General features: G+C 41.4%; 1 protein-coding gene across 13 annotated transcripts in view; it reads right to left on the bottom strand.

Moving 5' to 3' along the window:
* PTK2 (protein tyrosine kinase 2) overlaps positions 1-25,265 on the bottom strand; it is a 356,254-nt gene that overhangs the window by 76,543 nt on the left and 254,446 nt on the right. For 8 of the 13 annotated variants that reach the window (XM_061607042.1, XM_061607039.1, XM_061607035.1 and 5 more), the window contains 7 exons: positions 23,838-23,921; positions 22,216-22,233; positions 18,025-18,081; positions 15,359-15,379; positions 14,151-14,248; positions 6,598-6,682; positions 1,298-1,398 (listed from right to left, as the gene is read on the bottom strand). In XM_061607042.1, coding sequence (XP_061463026.1) covers positions 1,298-1,398; positions 6,598-6,682; positions 14,151-14,248; positions 15,359-15,379; positions 18,025-18,081; positions 22,216-22,233; positions 23,838-23,921 — 464 coding nt within the window. The remainder of the gene's footprint in view (positions 1-1,297; positions 1,399-6,597; positions 6,683-14,150; positions 14,249-15,358; positions 15,380-18,024; positions 18,082-22,215; positions 22,234-23,837; positions 23,922-25,265) is intronic. The other 5 variants (XM_061607043.1, XM_061607036.1, XM_061607044.1 and 2 more) reach the window with 5 other exon arrangements.

Here is a 25,265-nt window from a genome sequence, read left to right on the forward strand (position 1 = left end):
GCTTGCTCTAAAAAAACGTTGTGGAGGGAAGGATGGAGCAGTGGGTGGGTCCCTACATGTTCAGGATGCTGTTGTCCACCAGCAAGGTGGAGCTAGTGGCAGGTGCTACCTAGCCCCTGGGAGGATCTTTTCTGAAGGGGGAGGTGCTCAAGTAGTGTGTGTATGAGGGGGGGGCTGCAAGGGAACATAGCATGACTCATGAAGGGACCCAGCACCTCTAAATATGCCACTACACTATGCCTCTGTGTCTTAAGAATGCTGCTGCAGCAATTCCATCATGCCTCACCCTGGGCCCATGCTCAGCCCCACCCACCGACATTCATTTTTTCTTGTTTACTGCCTAGTCTTTGCTCATCTCGTTTAAAGTGGGGTGGCTGGGTGGGACCTGTGGCCCTCCAGATGTTGTTGGACTACAACTCCCATCATCCCTGACCATGCTGGCTGGCGATGATGGGAGTCCACTGGTTCCCCATCCTTGCTTTAAAGCATCAGGTTCCCTTTCTCTGTTTGCACATGTGCAAACAGACCAAGAGACCACAGAGAAGAAATGACCCCTGCCCACCTGCCGTGAAGGCATTGCCCCAGACTATGGCCTAAGATAAAGCCAAAGCTGGTAATATTTAGCTGATGGTACTAGATAGGAATCCCCCCCTCCACTATAGTAATTTGCCAGCTGGAAGGCATTTGCAAAGATGGTAATCACTTCAGTATTTATTTCTTAAATAAGTAATATCAATCAAAGCATTTTTTTAAAAAAGAAAAAAAGCAGGTTACTGACAGCTGTTGGGAACAGCATTAAAGGAAAAACAGTTTCAAACAATCATGCTAGAATATTAGAAGGGAATTGCGCTGTATAATCAGTTATACGTAATATTTACCCTAGTTCAGTTCTCATTTTCACTGTACAATCTGATTCAGGCAAATCTATTGGGAATAGCTCTCTCTCACACAAGGGCAATATGGTTTTACTTGTTACCCATCAATACACATCCTGTGCACAGCACGCATGAAGGTTTTAATTTATTATCAGTTTCGCTCTCTTCTTAACTACAAAGAACCCCTTTGAGGACTATGAGTCAAACACAATTGGGGTAAACAGGTGCATGTCTCTCATCGCCAACAGAGATATGCCCTATTACTCCAGGGCTGAATTTGAACCCATGAGTCTGCAGCTGCAAAAGTTTTGATGAGTGCCTTGGAGCAGCATACATGCCTGGCAAAACAAGCAGTCCTCCCAAACCTCTTTATAGAACATCTGTGAGGCTTAGACAGACATGAGCTTCTGAATTTTTCCTACCTCTCCTAACGTGCAGAGCTCCATAATGATCCAGACAGGGTTTTCTGTGATAACACCGATCAACTTGACAATGTGGGGGTGATCAAACTGACGCATTGTTACTAGAATGGAGAAAGCAAGCTTTGTTATTATAAAGAGTCACACTGTGATCTCAAATATGAAAGGCCAGCGGGCAAGTGACCCTTCTTGGAGCCAGGACTTGAGTTACAAACTCTGGACCAAGAAATCAGAATAGCCAGAAGTACTTCCTACAATACAGCTTCAAATTGAAGCTACCTCTATGTAGTAATTGTTCTATGTGGCAAGTCATTTTGTATGTCCCAACTCACTATGTGATCAGCACCTGAACACCACTACATTCTGGGGGCTTCTTGAAAGTGGCAGGGGGTGAGCTCTCTTACATGTTGAAAGAGTCACTATGCAACATCAGTTTCAGCCTCTACATGTCAGTGGTATCAGCCCAGTGCAGGCAATGTTCCCCATAATTAAGAAATCTGAAACACTCCTTGGGTTCATGTGCTCATTTTTGCTTTTAGTATTCTTCCTATGTTCCCAGCACTGAGATCTGTACAGTAATGCTAATCACAATTAACATTAAACCAGCATCTGACACCAGGGCTTGAAAGTTATTACAATTAGCACTAACCTCAGCAGATACAAGTATAAACATGACACTAACCATGGTTAAAGCTGAAAAATGGGAGTGAGTAAGGAGCACAGAGGCTCAAGAGATAGAAAATTTTACTTTATTTATATATTAAATTTATATCTCACCCTTCCTCTTAGAAGGGCCCAGGGCAGCAAACAAAAATACTAAAAACACTCTAAACATCTTAAAAACAAAACACTTTAAACTTTATTAAAACAAAACATCTTTTAAAACGTATTTTTAAAATGCTTTTAAAAAATTTAAAAATATGCAAAACATACACGCATGAGCATCTCTACTGATTTTTTAAAATCTCTATGAATTTAATGAAGCTTACTCCCTAGTAAAATGTGCTAAAGAAGTCAATGAGGAATCAACTCAATAAAGTTGATATACTGAGAGTTCCCTGGGAAGAGGGATTGATAAACCACTCTGAGAGTTGTAGCTCTGTGAGCAGAATAGGGGCCTCCTAACAACTCTCGGTACCGTTAAAGTACAGTTCCCAGGATTCTTTGGGGGAAACCATGATTGTTTAAAGTGGTATGATACTGCTTTAAATGTATAGCACAGATACAGCCAGTATAAAGATAGCATCTTATATTCCTATGTAAGTCAGCACTGTCTTTCAATAGGACTAATCCAGGTACTTCAGCTCAGCAAAATCTGTTAGGCTGCTTCCAAGTTGAAACACTGAAGAAAATTAATACCAGGCATTGTGGAAGAGTAGGCAAAGTTGTTTTGCAGCCCAGCTTTTTTTTTTTCAAAGACACCTCAGCAATTCTTATCTATTCATGATGTTTATGAATAATTCAGTTATTTATTTTTTATAGGGGGAAGAGGAAAAATTGTTAGCTAGTCAAATTAACGGCTATGTTATAGTGGTGATAGAAAACAGCACTGACATGCATATGGTGTCCACAAGAAAATCTCATTTAGCGCTTCGGTTTGTATCAGATCTTATTTATTACGAGCATAATTGCTCTATCATCAGTCTCAATAGCACAAGAGCAATACCTTGCACATAATAAAATGTGCATCTATTTATTCATGCTGTGGAACAGATAGCATTCTGCAGCTGAACCTGGATCATCAGCCTTTTATCTCAGGACACACAGAGAAACATTCCTAAAACATATATTGAAAGTAGCAGTTTTACCATGGTTGCTCATGCTTTTGTAGCAGTTCCAAATGACATGCTTTATTCCTCAATTTAAACTGTTTATTGCATCTCTAGATTTATGAGTCAAATCCACACCTCGCATACATCTGTATTTTGAAGAGTTGCTAGTCACAACCAAAATAACTGACATGAATATAGCCAGTTTGCCACATGGTAAATGTGAAGTAGTTTGCTTGCTTACTAAATGCATACCAAAAAATGCTATAATACAACTGAGTGTGATTGATTTCTTCTGTCATTCCACAGCTGACTTATTCTGATTATTGAGGATGTAACATCTACTTTCTGACTCAATGAATTCCCAAAACAGAGCTCAAAATTAAAAGCCAACAAAAATACATCTAAACATTTAAGACTAAAAACAGAATAAAATTGGCAGCATTGTCTTAACAGCACAGTCAAATCAAAATCTAGGAGGTTTAAAGCCTGGAAAAGTCCTTATACCTTATATCTAAAACAGCCAAAATGCTTGGATCTGGCAATTCTCACATGGTAACAAATTTCTTAAAAGTTGCAGCAGCAGAAAATGCCCTATTGATTGTCATGGACAACTGACCCTCAGGAAACAGCACCTAGCACAGAGATCAACTGCTAGACTTCAATGATCAGTTGGTGCTCTCTTGGAACCAAGTAAAGGCTTTCAAAGCAAGAACCACCACTGTGAAATTAGCCCAGAAACAAACTGGTAACCATCAGGACAATTACAACGCCTCATCCCACTCCCCAAAAACTGGTTCATCCCACTTTGGAAGTATTTTGCACTGCTCCAGAAAGAAACAGGGCAGTTCAGGGGGGAATGGCCACATAGGATGGCAATGGCAGGGGCGTCACTATCGGGGTGCGGACCGCACCCGGGTGCCACTCTGAGGGGGGTGACACCCAGAGCCACCCCGCCCCGCGCCGTTGGCCGGCAAAGGAGCCGAGAAGCGCTCCGGTTTGGTGCAGCCAACTCCTCCTTGGAGGCGGGCGGGCGAGACTGACAGCAGGCACCCGCTCGCTGGCGGTGAAGCTGGGACAGGCCTTACACCACCAGCCTGGAGCGCATGGTGAGTGCGTGCGTGCGCGCGTGCACGAAAGACCAGCCACCCCCTCCATGCACCTGGGAGGGTGCGCACCGGAGGTCCGCACCCCCCACACTCATGCTAGTGACGCCGCTGGGCAATGGCTTCCTCTTTTTACGCAGTGTAAAAGCAGACCACAGCAGGAAAGGAAGAGCTGAGCTGAGCTGAGCTGAGGCAGGCACAGGAGTGGAGCTCCCCAGAGTGCCCTTGGAATGACGCTAGCAAGTCCACACTAGCATTATTCCTGGGGAGGAAGCTTGATGGCAGCTATTAATTTGGGCCTTACTAGTCTAACAGAACCAGCAATTATTTAAACTTCAGAGCACACACTAGAGCAGCCATGATGGATCAAAAAGGATGACACCATGTGCCATCTCTGTGCAAGCTGCTTGGAAATTTGTGCTAGATTTTGCTGCCTGCCATGTGAGACCTTGACATACTGAGGGATAAGAAGATCAGAAGGCAGAAAAACATCCACGAAGCAAAAACAAAAGTGAAAGGATAACAGGGTTTTGGAAAGCAAGTGGCTAGAGTGTGTGTGAATGGAGAACAGCTGATAAAGCAAGGGTCCCAGTTAATCTATTTCCCTCTCCCAGGCAGATTATGATAATTCATGCTCTATGGCTTATGTGAGTCCACCCAAATAGGTAATTAAATCGATGCAAAACAAGGAAGAGCATCCCACTGGTCCTTGAGACAGTGGATTTCAAAACAGCCAACTCAGCCTTTGCTTTCCTCACAGGAGACACTGCTTCACTTTGCTTTCGCAACCCCATTTGAACCTCTCTCAAAGAGACTGGTGGGTTGGTTCAAATGGCCTGGTAGGGCAGATCAATTCTACAGGCTTCCAGTTTCCTCCCATTTTAAGTCAGGCTTTTCTCAAATCAGGCATCTCACTCAAACGGGTGGGGTGGAGGGAGAGAACAGAAGGCTCAGATAACCGAGTGAAGAACTCCACAACCTTCCTCAAATGAGCAAGTTGAAGATTTTTTTTCTACACATAAATGGAAACCATGAGGAAGTATGTGAATTATTTCTTTTATCAGCATAATCATTTTTTCTGGTGATTAGCAGATTCTGCTAGAAAGCACGAAAGTGAAGCCTGAAGCTGAACTAGCCATACATCTGGGCTGGTTCATAATTCAGGATTTTATGTGCTCATTGGCATCTAGGCCAGAGTATTCTAAAGATGTGGTCTTAAAAATGATTTGTGTATAGGGATCTTCAAGAGAAAGTAGGGTTGATGGCAACAGAAGAGACCAAAAATTAACACAGCTATGCAAACCCCTCCCCCCAAATGGGAGCCAAACTTTGGCTATTCTTTGAAGAGGAAAAGCAGCTTTAGGAAATGGAAGCTGCTCTGAAGCATATTATTTGCTTCCCTCTCATTATATTACATTATAAATGGTAAAGAAGCCAAGCCTCCCCCCCCGCTGGAAAATCTGAATGCATGTGGCTACATTGCCTCTTCAGTTGGTGTCAAATTTGTTTTCAAAATTGAGGCATTACTTTATTAAAAACACAGACATTGGCTTGGAACCCAGAAAAGGCTGGGGTAACAACTTTAACTTGCTGCCGATGGTTCAACTTATGAACAATGAACCTGAATTGGGCCTGTCTCATAATAACCAAGTTACATGAAGTTACATATCCAAGTTACATCCAAGTTGTGGCAATACTTTCACTTTCCAGCTGGTCACAGGTTCTGTTCCCCCATCAATAAAATGTGAACTGCAATGGCCTAACAGGGATGTCGAGAGCCAGTGTGGCGTAGTGGTTAGAGTGTGGGACTACGACCTGGGAGACCAGGGTTCGAATCCCCACACAGCCATGGAGCTCACTGGGTGACCTTGGGCCAGTCACTGCCTCTCAGCCTCAGAGGAAGGCAATGGTAAACCCCCTCTGAATACCGCTCACCATGAAAACCCTATTCATAGGGTCATCATAAGTCGGGATTGACTTGAAGGCAGTCCATTTACATTTAACAGAGAGGTTAAAAGGACAAACTTGATTTAAAAAGTGAGTTTAGAAGTGATACAAAAATGGTAAAAGAATGAACAATTTGTATGAAATACCAAAAGTATTTAAGTATTAAACTCTAGGCACTAAACACACAAACCATCCTGAAGCTAAAAAGATAAGGCAGCTTATGGTTTTCAAACCTCATGTTGAATTTGGGCCCTAATTTACATGCCTCTGTCTCCTAGAATTCAGCATTTACTGCTGCTATGTTTTAATCATAACTGTAACAAAGAATGAAGGCTAGAAAACTTACTTTCATAAACAGATAGCTGAATAAAAAAGTTAGGAATCTCCGCATTCTAAGAGCATCCTAAATTTTGTGGATCACATTGTGCCCATCCCAGGCTAATTGAAAATGTAAAGAAGAAGGAGTGATTATACAACTTACGAGCTTCTTGTAAAAATTTCTCTCTCACGCTGTCTGAGGTGCAGTTTTTACACGTTTTGATTGCAACTGCCATGGCAGGGTTTTCCTGTAAGACAGAAAAACCACATTGTAAAAATGAAGGTCATCTTCTGTGAAGATTCCCTTCTTTGGAACTATAACCAACTATAACTAACAACCACAGGAGAGGGGTTTTGCAAAAATCAAAAGTTACAAATGTCATTTAATTAATTAATATTCATTAACAATATTGTTTTTAACACGTGGCATGTAATCCACCTTATTTGCAACAAAATAAGCATTCTCTCACTCGGTAATAGTTATGAAAAACACATGGTTAGAGCTGAAAACAATATTCTCTGCAGCCGCATCTAATTCTTCCCTTCACTACTTATACTTAAATGTGCCAACAGGAGCAGCCACAGTACAGATGTAGAAAAATGTCTATAGGCTACAATGGAGCAATGGGAAATGTTTGCTAAAGTTGCAGAAAACAGTTGTGAAAACTTTTAAACATAAATAAAACAGTTTTTTAAACAGTTTTTTAAAAATAAACTAAAATTGTTATGGCCAATTCATACTGCTGCAAATATCTTGGGATCCCAAATATTTGCTACTTCAAAGTCGGCATACCCTCTAGCCTTTCACATGTGCAAACAAGGACACATTTGCTAGGGGAAGGTTCTGGCTGCATACATACCATATATGTTGTTTACCCCTCACAGAACTACAATCCTCAGTACCCCTAACAAAGTACAGTTTCCCATGATTCTTCGGGGGAAGTCATGTGCTTTAAAAGTATGGAGCATACACAACCTAACCCCAGCAGAATGGCTTAGCATAAAATAACCAGGCCACAAAATTCAGAGACTCAGATGTGAAACAAGCAGAAAGCAGGAGCTGAAGCACATGCAAACAGATAGCTACCGATGATAAAAGCAGTAAGGCAAACTACTATAAGGAAAGGCAAATAAATATAAAACATGTATACTAAAGCACTTTGGTCCAATTTAACAGTAGAGGAACTTTGAGATACAGCAATAAATGATTAAACAAAGATAAATAATAAGAGTGTGCCCTTGAACATGTGTAGATTGCATTTCTCTGCTCACTGCACAAAGCTAGGGTTAGACTAAATGACTCTCAAGGTCCCATGGTGATTTTGTAACAGTAAGATTGTAATCCGGTTGTAAAGAGGCCTACTAAAGAGGTGAAGCTGATTTATGATAGGCTTAGTCTGACAGATTCCCTTTTGTTGGAAGAATGGCTCTCTGGGTAACTAAAGAGAAGGTCAAATGATCAAGGTGTGAAAGAGAACAATTAACTGATGGTCTTGAAATTAGTCTGAAAAGGGACACAGAATTAACTTCTCTTTGTGAGAATCCAGTGCTATGGCATTGGGGAACCCCTGAGAAACCTACAGGAGAGCAGGATCACTGATGATGTTGACTGTGAATCCCAATCTTATGCTCAGCCTGCATTTATATGTGCAGATAAAATCTTGTTTCAGAAGAATGCCACCAGTCTCTAGTGAACTTAATTCCAAGAAAAAAAACCTGGGATATATTCTGGAACCCCTGGAACTTCTCACTGCTTGAAGACTGGGGTTCACATAAGAATACATTGTATGTAGGTCGATAACTTTAATAATCAAATCAGCTTTAACTTTGGGCAGACTGATTGCAACCTTGGGCCAGATTAATTCAGTATTGCCTCCCATGTCAACTCCAAGTCACCTTGTTACAGTCCCCCCCTCTTCTCCTAAGCTTTCTCCTCTCAACACAAGGTGTGAGAGATCCCCCACCCCCACCCCACACATGAGACAACTCAAGAGCTGTAATTCTGCTGGTTCATTTGATAAACAGCTTTTCAGTCTTTTAATCCATCTCTTTGGTTTCAATCTCAACAAGGAAATGAGAAACCAAACTGACACAACTGGAGTGAGTGTCTTTTAGTGAGTGAACACACTCTCTCCCCTGCCTTAGTATGCACCCACACACCCACCCACCTACCTTAATCCCTAACATCTATTCAGATCCATCACCCTATACTGCTAAGATTTGGAGGTGACTTCATATAGATGTAAATTACTTGATGCATATATTTAAGGGCCCATTTTGTACTGCTTTAAAAACTGTGATCTTGAAATGTACCTTCCATAAATCATGAAGACTTTATTTCTATTTTTTACTTTTTCATTTACATTGTACTATGAAATAGGCCTACTTTCTTTAAGGAATCTGTTTACATTATAAAAATAGAATTTATTATTTCAAATGCATGAACATATATGAAAATTTAATCGGTCAATAAATTTACTAAAACTTGTTTAAACCAACGATGGTAACTTTCACACACAAAAAAACCACTTGGTTTCTCCCAAGCTTTCTTTGCTTCATCAGCCTAATTGAGGTGAAGAAAACCATTTTGTCATTGCTGTTGTTAAACAAATGGAAATCAGAAACTTTTGCCAATCTGCTGCAAATCAACAGAGGTCAACCAGTAGATGCCAATCTACCTCACCCCTGAAATAGACTGAGACAATTCATGTACATATGTACATTCTGCCCAATTTTATTTCTCTATCCTGAAATGCCATTGCTGAGATCAAGACAAGAGAATACTTTGAGGTTTTAAAGACAATTTAATATCTACGTACAAGGCCACACTCTGGACCTGCTTTTAATCTCCCATTTTCCCTGTTCCCCAGGGAAATATTGAGTTATTAGAATTTTAAGAAGGATCCACTAAAAAGACAAAGAGAGATTACTTGAAAATATCTAATTTTAAACTGATTTGGGGGGAAAGGCCATGAGAACAATCTCCTGTTAAAAGCTCTTTTTAAATCAACAAATATTGTGCCAGAGCACAACAGTGTTGTAGGCCATGTACCCCATGAGACTATGCCCAACATGACTGAACCTTTATACACAGTGTCAGGAATTCCTGAAAGTGGGATGGGGTGGATAGAAGGCAGAATTCTCTTAAAGCCCCAGGCCCACCTTTTACTAAACGCAGCATAGCAAGTCCTTTGATTTCTGGCTTGGAATTCAGGCACTTAGGTTATCACGGAGACATTCACAGGCAGCTGAACCAACACAAAATCATCTCACACTCACACAAAAACCTCAGGGCCCCTGCTCTCTCCCTCTGTGCTCCTCTTTACTATCCTCCCAGCCTTGGCTTGCCATTGGACCCAGTGACCAGACTGTCCCCTTCTCGTCCATCCAGGCTTTCTACTCTCCATCCCACCTGTAGCCCTCCGAAAGCCCCTCTCCTTACCCACCCTGGGACCGTTGCATCACCTCTTATGCTTTGGGGCTCTGTTTACTTCTGGTCTGGCCAGTCATTCTGGTATGCAGAGGCACCAGCCACCCTGAGTCCTCATATGCAGCCTGATTTCCAGGACAATTTGAGATCTGTAGCTCGATCATCAGTCTGATTAAAGTTCATATTAACATAGAATGAATATCAACAATTTATATCAAATTGTGTGTGACATCTGCATGATATCAAGCAACTATTTCCCAGGACTATGAATAATAAAGGCTGCTTTTAACATATCTGAAGGAACAGGTGTACACGGGTAATTTGAAAAGGTTAACATGAGCAACCTTTTGTCACATTCTGAAAAATTCTAGAAGCCACCTAGAATGCTGAGAATCACAAGCATTTTACCCCTCCCATAAGGAAAGCATCCTAAAACATCTTTGTTTCTGTCAAACATCCATTCAATTATTTTGGGCCACCTAACTGGGAGGCACTACTTCCTGATATTGTGATTATTAGCATTTAATTCCCAGCCCTTCACCCAGAGGTTACAACAACCTTAAAATACAATGTTAAAAACAATTAAAAACAACCAGAATCACAAAATAGGATGGGTTCTAAAAATATACGCCTCAGATGTCAAAGGTGCATGTTCAGCAAGTTGTACAATGAAGTAGTCAGATGCACCTTGGTGGGGAAGGATTTTTATAACTTAGGGACCACCACAAAGAATGCTCTCTCCTGGGCCACCTCCCCCACCCCAAAGCTTCTGAGGGTGGAGAAACTACCAAAAGGGCCCCCTCTGCTGATCTCAACACCCAAGAGGGTCTGCGGGAAAGGAGGCAGTTTTTCAGATATTTGCGACCTAAGCAGTTGTTGTTGTTATGTGCCTTCAAGTTGATTACGACTTATGGCAACCCTATGAATCAGCGACCTCCAAGAGCATCTGTTACAAACCACCCTGCTCAGATCTTGTAAGTTCAGGTCTGTGGCTTCCTTTATGGAATCAATCCATCTCTTGGTTGGCCTTCCTCTTTTTCTACTCCCTGTTGTTTTTCCCAGCATTATTGTCTTTTCTAGTGAATCATGTCTTCTCATGATGTGTCCAAAGTATGATAACCTCAGTTTCATCATTTTAGCTTCTAGTGACAGTTCTGGTTTAATTTGTTCTAAAACCCAATTATTTGTCTTATCCGCCTTTTTCACTGTCCAACTTTCACATCCATACATAGAGATCAGGAATACCATGTTAAGGTTAAGCAGTTAAGGGCTTTAAATACTAACATGAACACCTTCAACTGGGCCCAGAAACAAACTGGCAACCAATGCAGCTGTTTTAAATTAGGGGTTATATGAGATTTAAAAGGACCCCAGCTAGTAAGCTGGCTGCTACATTTTGGACCAGTTGAAGTTTATGAGTTGTTTTCAAGGGCAGCCCCACAAAGTGCATTGCAACAATCCAATATGGAAGTTACCAGAGCATGGAGTACCATGGTCAAGTCATCTCTGTCCAAAAGGGGCTTCAGTTGGTGAACCAGCCAGAGCTGGAAAAAGGCACTCCTAGATACTGAGGCCACATGAGCATTCAGTGACAATGTCAGAACCAGGAGTACCCCCAAGCTGTAGATCTGCTCCTTCAACATGTGCAACCCTACCCAGAACAGGCCATTACTCCACCTCACAGACATGAGAACTCTGCACCTCAGACTTTTCAGGATTCATCCTCAACTTATTGGTCCACATCCAGCCCATCACCGTCTCCAGGCACTCATCCAGCACCTCAACTGCATCCCCCAATTCATATGGAACAGAGAGATAAAGCTGGGTGTCAACCTGCGTACTGATGACACCTCATTCCAAATCTCCCGATGACAGCTCCCGGAGGCTTCATATAGATGTTAAACAGCATGGGGGATAAGATGGAACCCTGCAGAACAGACAAGACAGCTCCCATGGGGCTGAACAGCAGCCTCCCATAGCTACTTTTTGGAAGTGACCGTGGAGGTGTGAGCGGAACCACTGAAGCACTGTGCCCCCAGTCCCCATCTCCCTGAGATGCTCCAAAAGGATACTGTAGCATGGCCAACAGTATAAAAGCTGCTGAGAGATTGAGGAGAAAGGTCACATTCCCCTTATTTCTCTCCCAACAGACGTCATCAATCAGGGCGACCACGGCAGTTTCAGTGCCATGGCCAGGCCTGAAGCCAGACTGGAATGAATCCACGTAAGTTTCCTCCAAGTGTGCTTGAAGCTGAAACCCCACCACCTTCTCAAGCACTTTGCCCAAAAAGAGGATATTTGCCACTGGGTGATAATTGTTTAACACTTCTGGGTCCAGGGAGGTCTTCTTAATGAGGGGACACACACCACTGCCTCCTTCAAGGCAAATGGTACCTCCCCTTCCTCTAGTGAAGCATTAATCTGGTAGTGTCAGTCTTCCCTGCACTCCCCCTCCCATCTCAGGTAAGGCCCACAAGGTGGTGCTGAACAATGGCCTGCCCCATGGTATTTGGCTGACAGGGAACCATAGATTTCCATCTTCCCATACACATACTTGACCTCTTCAAATACTAAGGTCATGAACAAGAATAAAGACACACGATATGCAAAAACTAAAATAAAAGGGGTTGCTATCTGCTTTGTTGAAAGGAATGGTCAACTAGAATGATCAAACTAGGATGATGCCTTTGACTAACGAAAATTTTACTTTGAGCATTTCAGAGCAATCCTAACATGGATCTGGGAAGAAATGGAGTAGTGGAGTGACATTTTCACCCATCTGGCTTGTACTGGCCAGGGTAGAATATGGCGGGACAGTTTCCCTTTAAAAAATAACACCAAAAAACTGCCAGTTCCAGGCTGGCATAGCTAAGGAACCTAAGGATCAGGCTCCCCCATAGATCCGTGGGGCTTTGGATCTACCTCTGCCCCAAAACATCCCATTTCGGGCTTTCTGCACTGAACCGCCAGCAAAACTGGCAGTGGCAGCTCAGGCATAGCTCAGATCATCCACTTCAGCAAGGCATCTGCACACGTAGGCAGTGGTCCTCTCCACTGGCAAGCACCAGCTGACTGGAATCTACGCTCCTGCTTAACCCTGCCACCAACATTCCTGGTACACATACAGGAAAGTAGCTGCATATTATGCTGGCTTCCCTCTGTGTCTATGTGGAATGAAAACAGAGTTGTAGCCAATGCAACACTAAGCTAAAGTCACCCAGTTTTTCCACTGGTGAAATGTTTTGTGATAGTGGAACATTGTTGTGCAAGAGAACATACAAGCAGGTTGCTGGTAACTCCATCAGAGTGGGTTGGCAAGGAGATAATTCTTCTGTTTTCAGACTGGGCTTTCTGGTTATATGTGAAGTCTTGGTTAAGGCTTCAACAGATTGTGCAATCTGTTGCTCAACAAATTTTCACTAGTGCAATATTAAAACTCGCCTGTCTGCCAGCGCAAGTACCTTTGCATTAGTGGTCAAAGAACATCTGATGCGTACAGGCAACTTAACACAGTATTTTATAATATGCTTAACAATTTCCATGTATGGAAAAGAGAAGGCCTGAAACAGCACACAGGTATCATGAATACTGAACAATTCATTTAAAGGTCCAATTGCTTCCTTCTTTTCAAACCTTTGTATTTTTTGCCATTATATTTCCATCTCTGTCTTTGTAACTAGAAAGGGTAGAATGCTTTCAACACAAAGCTGGAATTCGTAGGATTCTGTAACAGTCCATAAGCGGCATATAATTACATCAGGAAAAGAAGCATACAGTCAAATTTCTGCCTTATTGTGTCCTGTTGCCCCAGGGGAAGGACAGGCAGGGGCATATTGCTCCAGTGCTTTAGCAGTCATGGGGCTGAAAAGCCACACTGCTTGCAGTGGACACTGGAGATATCACAGATAGAGTCTCATGCATATACTCTGCAATATGGGTTTATTCATATTGGGCAGTATCTCTTCCCTCCTAAGAGAGAAAACATTTGCAAATTTAACAACTAGGAATTCACTTATCCCCCCCCCCCCAAGACAACCTGAGCTTGAAATATGAACTTTTGTTGTTGCTTCTACTTCGTCATTTCCCAGGTCAGAGGTTGGAACAGAGGTACACCCCTAACAAAGAGGGTGGGTCTCTTTCTAATTGCCTGCTCTACTTGTACTGAAGATGAAGTATATTTTATCCACCAAAAATATATGAAACACATAGGGCTTTCACAAAGCACATAATTAAAAAGGGATAGAATTCACTTTATGAAGAAGCATGAAAACATTAAGGATACCTACTGGGGTCACGTAAACTCCTTGATGTACATCTCCAAATTGCCCTTCACCGATGCAGCGTCCCAGTTCAATCCGTTCTCTCTGAATTTCATAATCCCTGGCTATTGGAACAGAATCCATTTAAATGTCAATCTACGGATGAAAAGCTTTCAACTGAAATAATCCACAAGATGCCAAAAATTTCAAAAGTAACTCGTACAAAATGATTGGCATTTGAAAAGCAAACTAGAATTTGCTTTGCGCAATCTATACAAATACTGTCTTCACAGCGGTATCCTCTTAAACAACTGTTTGAATGAAAACCCTGAAAAGGATGCTCTGAAATCCAGACATACTGAATTAGTTCCAAAGTGTTTAGTTATTATTAATGCAATAAATATAATTAAAATATCCTAACTGGATTATGACCGATAAGACGACATGGAAAGAAATGCAAGTAGCCCAGATTATATGGGTTAGCCTCCGCAGACAGTATGTTTAAGAGTTCTCCACTATATAATATTTTAGGTGCTTGAGGCGGAATCCTATGCACACTTGCCTGAGCGTAAGCTCCACTGAAAACAAAGTGAGACTTACTTCCAAGTAAACATTCATAGGATTACACTGTTAATCAGCAAAACAGCCATGAGTATTTTTAAAGAGGTGTGTGGAAGGGGATAGGAAAAGGAACTATATATTTACAAAACGAAAAATAAACACTTGGTGATATTTGATGCAAAACTGACATAATAAGATTGTGTGTTATTTATTAACTTTTTATCTAGCTTAATGCACATGGCTAAGAAAACCAGTGGCTTCCTAGTGCATAAATTTCTTTATATCCAATCAATTCATTTGATTTGCTTTTATTTCCATAATTCACATACAAATGTTTACTTGGAAACATGCTGTATTTATCTTTTCCACTGGTAGCTACCTCCAAAATGAATCACAGGTACTTTAGGACTACAATACTTCATTTACATTACAGTATTGATAAGAATAAGTGAGGGCAGCTGACACAACAAAAATGGGCTTAAAATGTCCTACACCCTTTTTAATTAAATAATGCATTGTCCTCTTTAAAATCCCAAAGCTCTCAAATATATTGGCGTAATTGTACACAATGAAGCCAATTAACACTTTCTATTAATAAAGTCAAGTTTTTTAAAAACACCATCACATCATTCCAAAGTTGCAAACACAGAGATTATTAAAGGATCTCCTGTTACCTTCATCTATTCCATAGCTTTCTGCAGTGCAATTAAGAGAAAAATCAAACACTTCCTTAGAAATAGCTTCTTAAAATTCGTAACATATTTGGAAAAATATTTCTAATATTTAAAAATCCACCCACAGAGACTTTGTATCTGGATTTAGTGGAGCCCCCCCCCCCTCAGTACATAACCTAAATTTCTTTCTGCCACCATCTTTGTGACCCAGTACCAGTAAAGAAGCATTTAACCAGACCTTCACTTCCAGGTCCTAGTACACATGTGGTCCCAGCCTTTATTTGCAAGATACAGCATGTTTTGGGATAGGGCTTCAGAATATGGAATGCACATTTTTGAGAGCTATCCTCTCTCATTACCTACAGCATAGCCAAAAACAGGAACACCAACCAAATAGTTCCCCTTCCCACCAAGGGGGCTTGCTTTATTACATTTACATCCAGCCTTCCTTCCATGGTGGCACAGACAGACCTAGCTCAGACACACTGCTGAATCACTCTTCCTTCCCTCCCTCTTTGTAAGTGAGGGGAGGAAATGGAAACCTTGCACTTCCAATTTTGAACAAACTGGTGTTTCCCGTTATATCTGATTTGAACTAACTGCAATCAAAATAAGCCACAGTTTCAGTTTCAGATGTTATAGGAAGCTGCAGTTTATTTGACATCAGAAATGGTATAAATCTCCTCCCCCATGTGCAGAAGGAGGAGGAAATGGGGGCAGGCAAACAACCCTAAGATTTGTTCCAATAATACTACACCACGGCTAAGCATGGCATCTGAACTGGGAAATGGGGGTCCCTGGAAGTCTCCCATCCAGATATTGACCAACACTCAGACCTGCAACGTTGCTATATGTCCCTTTATACCATTCAGTTTAGGCTTGTAATTCCCCTACATCCTCTATATTGCCTGGCAAACGGAGGAGCATGTTAAAAGCAGTTTCTGATTTGGAGTGTTTTTCTATATCTGCTGTTTAAAAGGGGAAAAGCTAAAATCCCAATGGATATACACACGTCCTTGGGCTAACCTCAAGTAGTAATAGTAGCAGTAGCAGTAGTAGTAGTAACACTAACAAAGCAACTAATTAATATTTGCATAGCACTTTGATGTCTTCAAAGCACTTCATATGCAGTATCTAGCTGCAATCCTTACAATAATTCTGTATGGTGTCAGTATTATTATCTCCCATAGACAATGGGAGTACTAGGGCTGAAAGCATAGTTTGCTAAGGCCACCTAGTACGTGCATGACAGAAGTGAGATCTGAACTGGGAATTTCCTGATTCATAGCTCAGACGCTTAGCCGCTATGTTACACCAGCTTACCAACCAGCTATTTGGACTGGCTGTTGAAATCTTTGGTACTTTATGGCATTTCACATCAACCCAGTATTACTAGAGTTCTATTTTTTAAAAAATATTTTCTTATAACATTTTTGTGTTTGATTTTTTGTTTTACACCAGTGTGGTGTAGTGGTTAAGGTGTTGGACTACAACCTGGGAGACCAAGGTTTCAATCCCCACATAGCCATGAAGCTCACTGCGTGACTTGGGTCAGTCCCTGCCTCTCAGCCTCAGAGAAAGGCAATGGTAAACCCCCTCTGAATACCGCTTATCATGAAAACCCTATTCATAGGGTCGCCGTAAGTCGGGATCGACTTGAAGGCAGTCCATTTCCATTTTTCAGAGATTTTTAATATTAAGCAGTTTATAAATGCTTTTAAATAATACATAATCATAATTCAAGCATGATAAAAAATATGAAAACACCTCACACCCTCAAAAACTAGGGGTATTTGCCTATATTATTCAAAACAAAAGTATGACTAATTTGTTTATATGTTTGAGCATTTAACCAGACCTTTACTTCCAGGTCCTAGCACACAGAAAGGGAAGAGGTAGGAGAGCCTGTGGTCTTCGGCTGTCAAGGCAAGTCCTGAAGTCAGTCAGCGCTACAATATCCAAGACTGAATTCAGCTTTAAAGCAAGCAAGCAGAAGCCCCATTAATGCAATGCTCTCTGTTGCTGGCAGAGCTTGGAAAAGTTGCTTTTTTTTTTTTTAACTACAACTCCCATCAGCCCAATCCAGTGGCCATGCTGGCTGGGGCTGATGGGAGTTGTAGTTCAAAAAAAGTAACTTTTCCAAGCTCTGGTTGCTGGGCTGTATGATGTTGGACTGCAGGTGGGGCTTAAGTGATTGAATGCTCCCCACAGCATGGCAGGAAAATCTGCCCCGTGGAATGCTAGTCTAACGTTGGGAAACCATCCAGCCAATTTAGCACTCCTCTGAAATGGTACAAACTATCAAGAGATACATCACATGAAGTTTTTGCTCATCCATTTTATATTTTCAAGGTACTTGTGTCTACAGTAATTCATTTTCTAACCCAATGAAATTTTTGCTAATTTCTATTAGGCAGTTTACCTGTTAGCCTTGATTCATGAATCAGACTCAGAAAAAAATGTAACATAACTCCCACAAGCATAATATTATCTATAGAACTTTCTGCTTTAAATCCATCTGATTTTTCAAATGTATTTATCTTGTGACCCACAAGCGACATAAAACGTACTGAGCTACAAGGAAGCCAATGGACCCAAACTGGCTTTCTCTTGATTGTTCTGATGTTTATGTGTATGAAAAGCTCTAGAGTGAACATTTTACTTACTTGAGGGCATGGTGTAAGTATCTTCCTCATCTATGATCTCTGCGTAGTCATCTGTTTCTGAAAGGAAGGAATCAAGAGAGTTTGAAGAACAAAATGCAATTTGAGGGTGGGGGATACTGCCCCCCTTTCCCATCTAAAAAACAAAAACCTGTAACCTTTTCACCTTCACACAAATCTGCTTAGATCACTAAATCCTCGCCATGCACAAAGTTATTCATGGACATGAAGATGATCTCATTGCCTACTACATTATACCACACAGACTTGTTTTTAAGTGATTAGAGACAAATTGAATGCATATTTTATTAAATAGTAGACAGTTCCCCAATTCTATTAGTCAAAATATGAATAAGCCTTGTCTGTGTCATCAAATGAAATTTCCGGCTTTTAAGCCTACTACAAGACAATGGGGTGGGAGAGAACGATAAATCAAGAAGTGCAGACAAGGAAGATCTTTGTAGATCTTTGGCATTATTAAGTTTTTGAGGATGCAAGATCCACTAGCAGCAAAAGTCTGACATTTAGTTACAGTCCAGACAGACACAATGGAGTGCTCCCTAACTCTTTTTTTCTGCAAGTTGCTTAAAGGATCACAAGTTCTTGGATAAGTCCTCTCTCTGCAAATGGATTTGGTTTAATTTCATGGCCTATAGATTATGGAATATTTGCTTGAAATTAGTTCACTGGGAACTAATTAATGCTAATAATAAGAGCGACAAGAATGTTTATATAAATCTGGCTTATTGTGCCAAACTTATTCTGCCCATCAAGGATCTCCTGGGTCTCTAGAATGGAGAAGGCAGGAGGCTCTCATGCGTTCTTGCTTGTTAACTGGAGTTGTGAAGGACTGAACCTTGGGTACGTATATGAAAGCTTGTACTTTCACCCCTAGGTCTCTATGAAATCGGTATGTTTAGACCTTAATTCCCCAAACATCTACCCATCTGTTCAATAGCTTAAATACTGCATCTGAGGTACAGGCTTAAAAAACTACAACTCTAAAGTACTGCTAGTGAGAAACTACCTTTTTTTTCTTGAGATGGTACTTGCAAGATAAATAATTCTAACCTTCCAAACGCTATCCCCTCTCAAACTTCAAACTCCAGTGACCATCTCCTGGCCAAGCCTAAAAGATCATCTGGCAACTGTTTCACAGTCTACTTTTTGAATTAATGTACAAAAAATGCCCCCAAATGGTAAAACAACAGTAATATAAATTGTAAATGGAGCACAATTAAAGTCTCCTGGCATACCTGCACTAAACATCGAAGTGGGATTTTGACCCTTTTCTAATTACTATTTTTGTTTTCTGTGGGACCATTCAAAATCAACAGTGCCGTAGATGTATTCTTCCACTTACAATTGGCACGTTTTGTACCAGAGACTGAAATGTAAGGCCCTTCAGTCCTTTTCTTCCCAATCTATCTGTCAAGTTCAACCTGCTGATTATTCCATCTGTTTTAACTCACTTTCAGTCTTGGACTTCTTTGCATCCATCATTTATTTCTTCTCCTGGCTCTATTCATTCTCTCTGCCACCTTGAGTAACTTCCTCCTTCTCCCTCTTACTCCACGTAGCAGTCTTTAACCCCACTTTACTTACTCAGTGCTCAAAGTACCACAACAATCCCATTTGTTCACAGTGTCAGCTTCCTCCACTATGATTGGAAATGGACTGCCTTCAAGTCGATCCTGACTTATGGCTACCCTACGAATAGGGATTTCATGGTAAGCGGTATTCAGAGAGGGTTTACCATTGCCTCCCTCTGAGGCTAGTCCTCCCCAGCTGGCTAGGGCCTACTCAGCTTGCCACAGCTGCACAAGCCAGCCCCTTCCTTGTCCACAACTGCCAGCTGGGGGGCAATTGGGTTCCTTGGGACTATGCAGCTTGCCCACGGCTGCACAGGTGGCAGGGCACGTAACCCCTGAGCCACTCCCGGTGGGGTGATCTTTAGCTGGCCCTCTACACGCAGGAGACCCGAGCAGGGATTTGAACTCACAGACTGTGGACTCCCAGCCAGGCTCTCCTCCCCACTATGCTATACCAGCTACTATGATTATTACTCCCAATATTACTTTGCTTCCTTGTCTTCTCATATTCTCTCCTATCTGTGTCACACTAACATTTCTTCCTGAACATCTTACTCATGTTCCAAACTGAAAATTGTTATAAACCTAAATTTTCCCACCCCTCTCGTTTTCCCCTCCCTCTCTGGCTCTCAGTAAACACTCCTAATGCTCATTCACATCCAGATAATCTCAAAGCATGATTACTAGAGCCTTTCCTATTTTATTTGTCAAGTTACTTTCTGTTCTTGCAGGGCAGTGACTAAAATCTTATGACTGGATGTAGGAAACTCAGGTTCAAATTGCTTCCTAGCCATGAAGCTCACTGGGTAGCCTACAGTCCTTGAGCTCTCTCAACCTCACCTCCCTCACATGGTTGATGAGAGTATAAACAAATATACCCCCCAGTAACCCCTGAGCTCCTTGGGGAAAGAGCAACACACTTGAGAATAAAAACCCACCTCTGCTGTTTCCTGATTTACTAAGCCCAGAGCTTACTCATCATTTAGTGCTGCCACTAAAGTGCAAGCAGTAGTAGTAGTAGTTATTGTAGTAGTCGTAGTAGCAGCAGCAGCAGCTTCAGTGTCACAGTACAGTCCTAACAATGTCTACTCAGAATGAAGCCCTATTGAATTCAATAGGGCATACTCCCAGGAAAGTGTGGTTAAGATTGCAGTTTGGTTTATCAATACATGGGTTTAATATAGTGGCAATAGGATACAATCCTCAGATAGGACTATGGCTCTATTAAGCTTAACACTGCACAATCCTGAGCATGTAGCATTTCCCACATAAAAACATTTTTGTAAAAAAAGCTATGGGCAAGATACTCTCCCTAGACCCAGTAAGCAGAAATAAAGCATGTTTTATCAGCTTCAAATATTTTGCTTTTACTTTATTAACCTTACCCACTCTTATGGTGGCTTTCTTCTCTCTCTCTCCCTGCAGAATGACATGATGCAAAAAAGCACATGTGGAAAGGATATACGCAATTTTAGCAGCACACATTTCCCCATCCCAGACCAGCAAAAACAGACATGATCCTTCTTTGCATATGTGCCCTTCTGGCATGATGGGGAGCAGAGAGAAAGAAAGCTCAAAATGCAACGCCAACATTGCAGACTCTGTAAAAATCATTGTGCATTCACATTTGAAGGATAAGAATATAAATTAAAAGTTGAGAGAAAGTGTGTTCATACAAATCCATTCTTTCCTGGTTCTCTTACTTTTCTCTGTCAGGTACTGAATTACACATTTTAACCCCAGGGAGACTAATGACTTCTATTGGAAAGAAAACATTTTATTTTCGCTGCTACTGGTGTAACTGAGATAAGCAATTCTACTCCTTCATTTTGGAATGCTTAGTAATTGCAGAGCCTTGGCAGTGGCCTAGGGGGTCAGGCAGTAGGGTCTAGGACCAGCAGAGGGGGCTGGTTTTAAAGAAGCAGCCTTATCTAAAGAAATGAATTTCTTCACTAGTTGGTGTTCTAGATCCTCTCACAGAATCACCCATGGGAGGGGGGGGAGAAGACTCCCCTTTTTGCTTGTACTTAGTAATTTCCAGCTACAGCAAGACAAACAGCAGCTCTTGAAAAGACAGATTCTCAGTACCACTTCAGAAGCCATGCATACAATTCAGTCTGCATTTTGCTGTTGCTTAAGTATTTCAGGCTCAGCATGTTATGTTTTGGAAAAATGGAATTTCTCCTTTCAAAGCCAACAAGCCAAACAGGCAGCTGCAGATTTATTTTACCAATCGCCCTCTGTACGTTCTAGTATAATATACCCAGTGGTAGGCTGCTGTGTTGTCAAGACATGAGGTAAGTCCAGATGTTTTAGAGAAGAAAAGGGAAGGTAGATGCCTGACTGCCATTTTTGACAGCAGTCACACATATAATGCCTACTTCCATTCTCAGTTAAAGGGTTTTAAAACAAACCACAGCACATGTAGCACTTTGTCCTGCAAGTGTGATACTGCAGAGTAACAAGAAATCATTAATACAAGCCAGCCTTATGACTTTGCTCCCCATCCAAAGACTACTTTAATAGCAGAATAGCATAAAGGGCTGTAAACTGTGTGTTAGTGACACTCAGACTGAAAAATATATATATAGCCACATATTACCGTCCCCACTAATTTCATCTGTTGATCCAGGTGGCATGCAGAGAGAGAGAGAGAGAGAGAGAGAGAAAGAAAGAATGCAGGGAAAGAGAAGGGAGAGGGAGGGGGAGAGAGAAAGGGGGAAGGAAATGGGGAGATTATAGTATTAAAATCACAAGTAAGCCAAACAGTAGCAAAATAATCAGTAGTCATCTTACATGCCTAGCTCAAAAGAGATTTGATAACGCAGAGGAGGAAATAAAGGGGGCTCACTGGAATCCAGTGGCCTCATTCCTCACAGCAAGGGGCAAAATGCAAGCAAACAAAACGGCGGTACAAATTTCAATGAAGTTTTTGGGGAAAGGAAACTTAAGCCAGTGTGCTTTACTACCAGTAGCATCAACAGCTTCCACTACAGGGAAATAAAATAAAAAAGTATGAATTAAGCCAAGGTGCAAACAGCCTTGATGCTTGTGAGAGCTGTGCCCTTTGATAAAGACTTTCCTTTTTACTGTTATTTAATGCTAGTATGAATTTGAGTCCACCGAGAACAGTATCTGCTGCCATATGATGCCGCGACATGAAACAACTGAACACATTATGCGTTCTGAATTTTACTATGCTAGCTATACAAACAGATTTCCAATCAGCCACTTCAAAATATACTATGTTAGAGGCATGCTGAAGATGTGCCCCTCATCACTCCCCCTACTAAAGCCCCATTTGTCAAGGCCCAACACTCTGGGCTTGGGCACACAATACATTTTTCCTCCATGGGGCTGCAGTTAATCCTAGATTTGTGTAATTGTCCCCCTCTCAGCTACATTTTGGTTCTCTTCCTTGAGTGAATTTCTTCTGTCAGATGATAGTGGAACTTCCCTTTGCCCAGCATGCTAACATGAAAGTAATAATAATAATAATAATAATAATAAACAACTTTATTTCTACCCCGCCCTTTTTCCAATAGGACTCAGAGCGGCTTACAACTAAAAACAACACCCCATTAAAACATACAAAGTATACAATTAAAAATAGAATTAAACTTTGAGAAAAATTAAAACCATAAAACATATGTTAAGAACAGCTGACTATTTAAAATAATAAGACCATATAATGTAGTCACCAATCCTAGGACACTTAATCCTAGTAGATACCTATCCCACCGTAGATACCCTACAAAAGTAGTGCCTGCACATGCCCTTAGATCTATACACCACAGCCAGAATTGCCACAATCACTTACTAACACAAGTCACCTCAATACTCTATTATTCTATGACATTCAACAGCATGCTGTACCAGGGGTCCAAGAATATGCTGGCCCAAACAGGCCACTGAATGAAGAATCTACAGAGCTTCTCCACTGGCTTTACACAATCGTTTGCCTCCATAGCACACCACACTGCTACAAAGGTGCCAATATCTACAACAGTTGGAAATATTTCCTGTGGATTACTGAAGAACTAATCAGGGTAAGGGAGGAGCGAAGTTGAGTGTATGTGAGGAGGTCCAAAATTTCAGTGGGATTATTCTTGGAACTCTGATTTACAATTTTACTCCAGCCTCAGGTGAAAAAATCTGTAATCGAGTTAGTATTTTTCAATTTTTGGGTTAATCAGGCAGCCTAAATGCAGAGCAGTGCAGTACCCTTAGGTGGCGACTCGTGTGAACAGAAGACGAAAGGGAGAAAGCGCCTGGCTTTCTTTGCTTTATGTTGACAGTGATTGACTCCTTTACCAAGAAGCAGAAAATAAAAAGAAAGAAACATTATTTGGAAGCAAAAGATGATCAAGCACATCTGCAAGGAATGAACTTTAGAAAGCACAAGTTTAATGTTACATTTTGATACTTTCAAGGAATATTTAACTATATGAGGTGTATGTTTCCTTCCTTTTGATGGATATTATTTCAGACATACATATTTTACTTCTGCTTTACTTTTTGAACAGGGATTTATCAAAAAGGGGCTGCTAAAAGCTCATCATCTGCCAGCTCTTATTCACAATGAAGAACAGAACAAGTCATTTTTGGTGTATAAACCGATAGCGTTTATTAAGTTGATAATTCCTGACAAATCTGGATAGTCACATGGACAAGAAAAAAAATGCTTCATACATCACTAAGTAAAATAACAAAGAGAGAAAGAACAGCCTCTTTCCTTCTAAAGATGCAAAATACGATCTGAGAAAATCAAGTCTCAGAGTACCTTCTTGCTATTAAGGAACCCCACTATGTTTTGCCGCCAAGAGAGAAACTTCCATGAAATTGCATTTCTTCTCAAGTCAATGGCCTCACTCACACTTGACTGATTGATTGATTGATTGTACTTATATACCGCCCCATAGCCAAAGCTCTCTGGGTGGTTTACAGTAACTAAAAGCATTAAAACAAATATACAAATTTAAAAACACATCTTTTAAAAACAATTTAAAATACAATTTAAAAATTTAAAACAATTTAAAACACATGCTAAAATGCCTGGGAGAAGAGGAAAGTCTTGACCTGGCACCGAAAAGATAACAGTGATGGCGCCAGGCGCACCTCATCAACAACATCATTCCATAATTTGGGGGCCACTACTGAGAAGGCCCTCTTCCTTGTTGCCAGCCTACCAGCTTCCCTCAGAGTAGGCACCCGGAGGAGGGCCTTTGATCTTGAAAGTAGTGTACAGGTGGGTTCATATCGGGAGAGGCGTTCCATCAGGTATTTTGGTCCCAAGCCATGTAAGGCTTTATAGGTCAAAACCAGCACCTTGAATCGAGCTCGGAAACATACAGGCAGCCAATGCAAGCCGGCCAGAATTGGTTTTATATGTTCGGACCATCTGGTCCCTGTTACCAATCTGGCCGCTGCATTTTGCACAAGCTGCAGTTTCCAACTGTCTTCTGTCTTACCAGAGCATGGACAACTGAAGCCAGGTTATCCCTGTCCAGATAAGGACATAGTTGGGCCACCAACCGAAGTAGGTAGAAGGCACTCCGTGCCACCGAGGCTACCTGAGCCTCAAGTGACAGAGATGGTTCTAGGAGAACCCCCAAGCTACAAACCTGCTCCTTCAGGGGGAGTGCAACCCCA

This window comes from Rhineura floridana, chromosome 1, assembly GCF_030035675.1.
Source record: "Rhineura floridana isolate rRhiFlo1 chromosome 1, rRhiFlo1.hap2, whole genome shotgun sequence".
NCBI classification, from domain to species: Eukaryota; Metazoa; Chordata; class Lepidosauria; order Squamata; family Rhineuridae; genus Rhineura; species Rhineura floridana.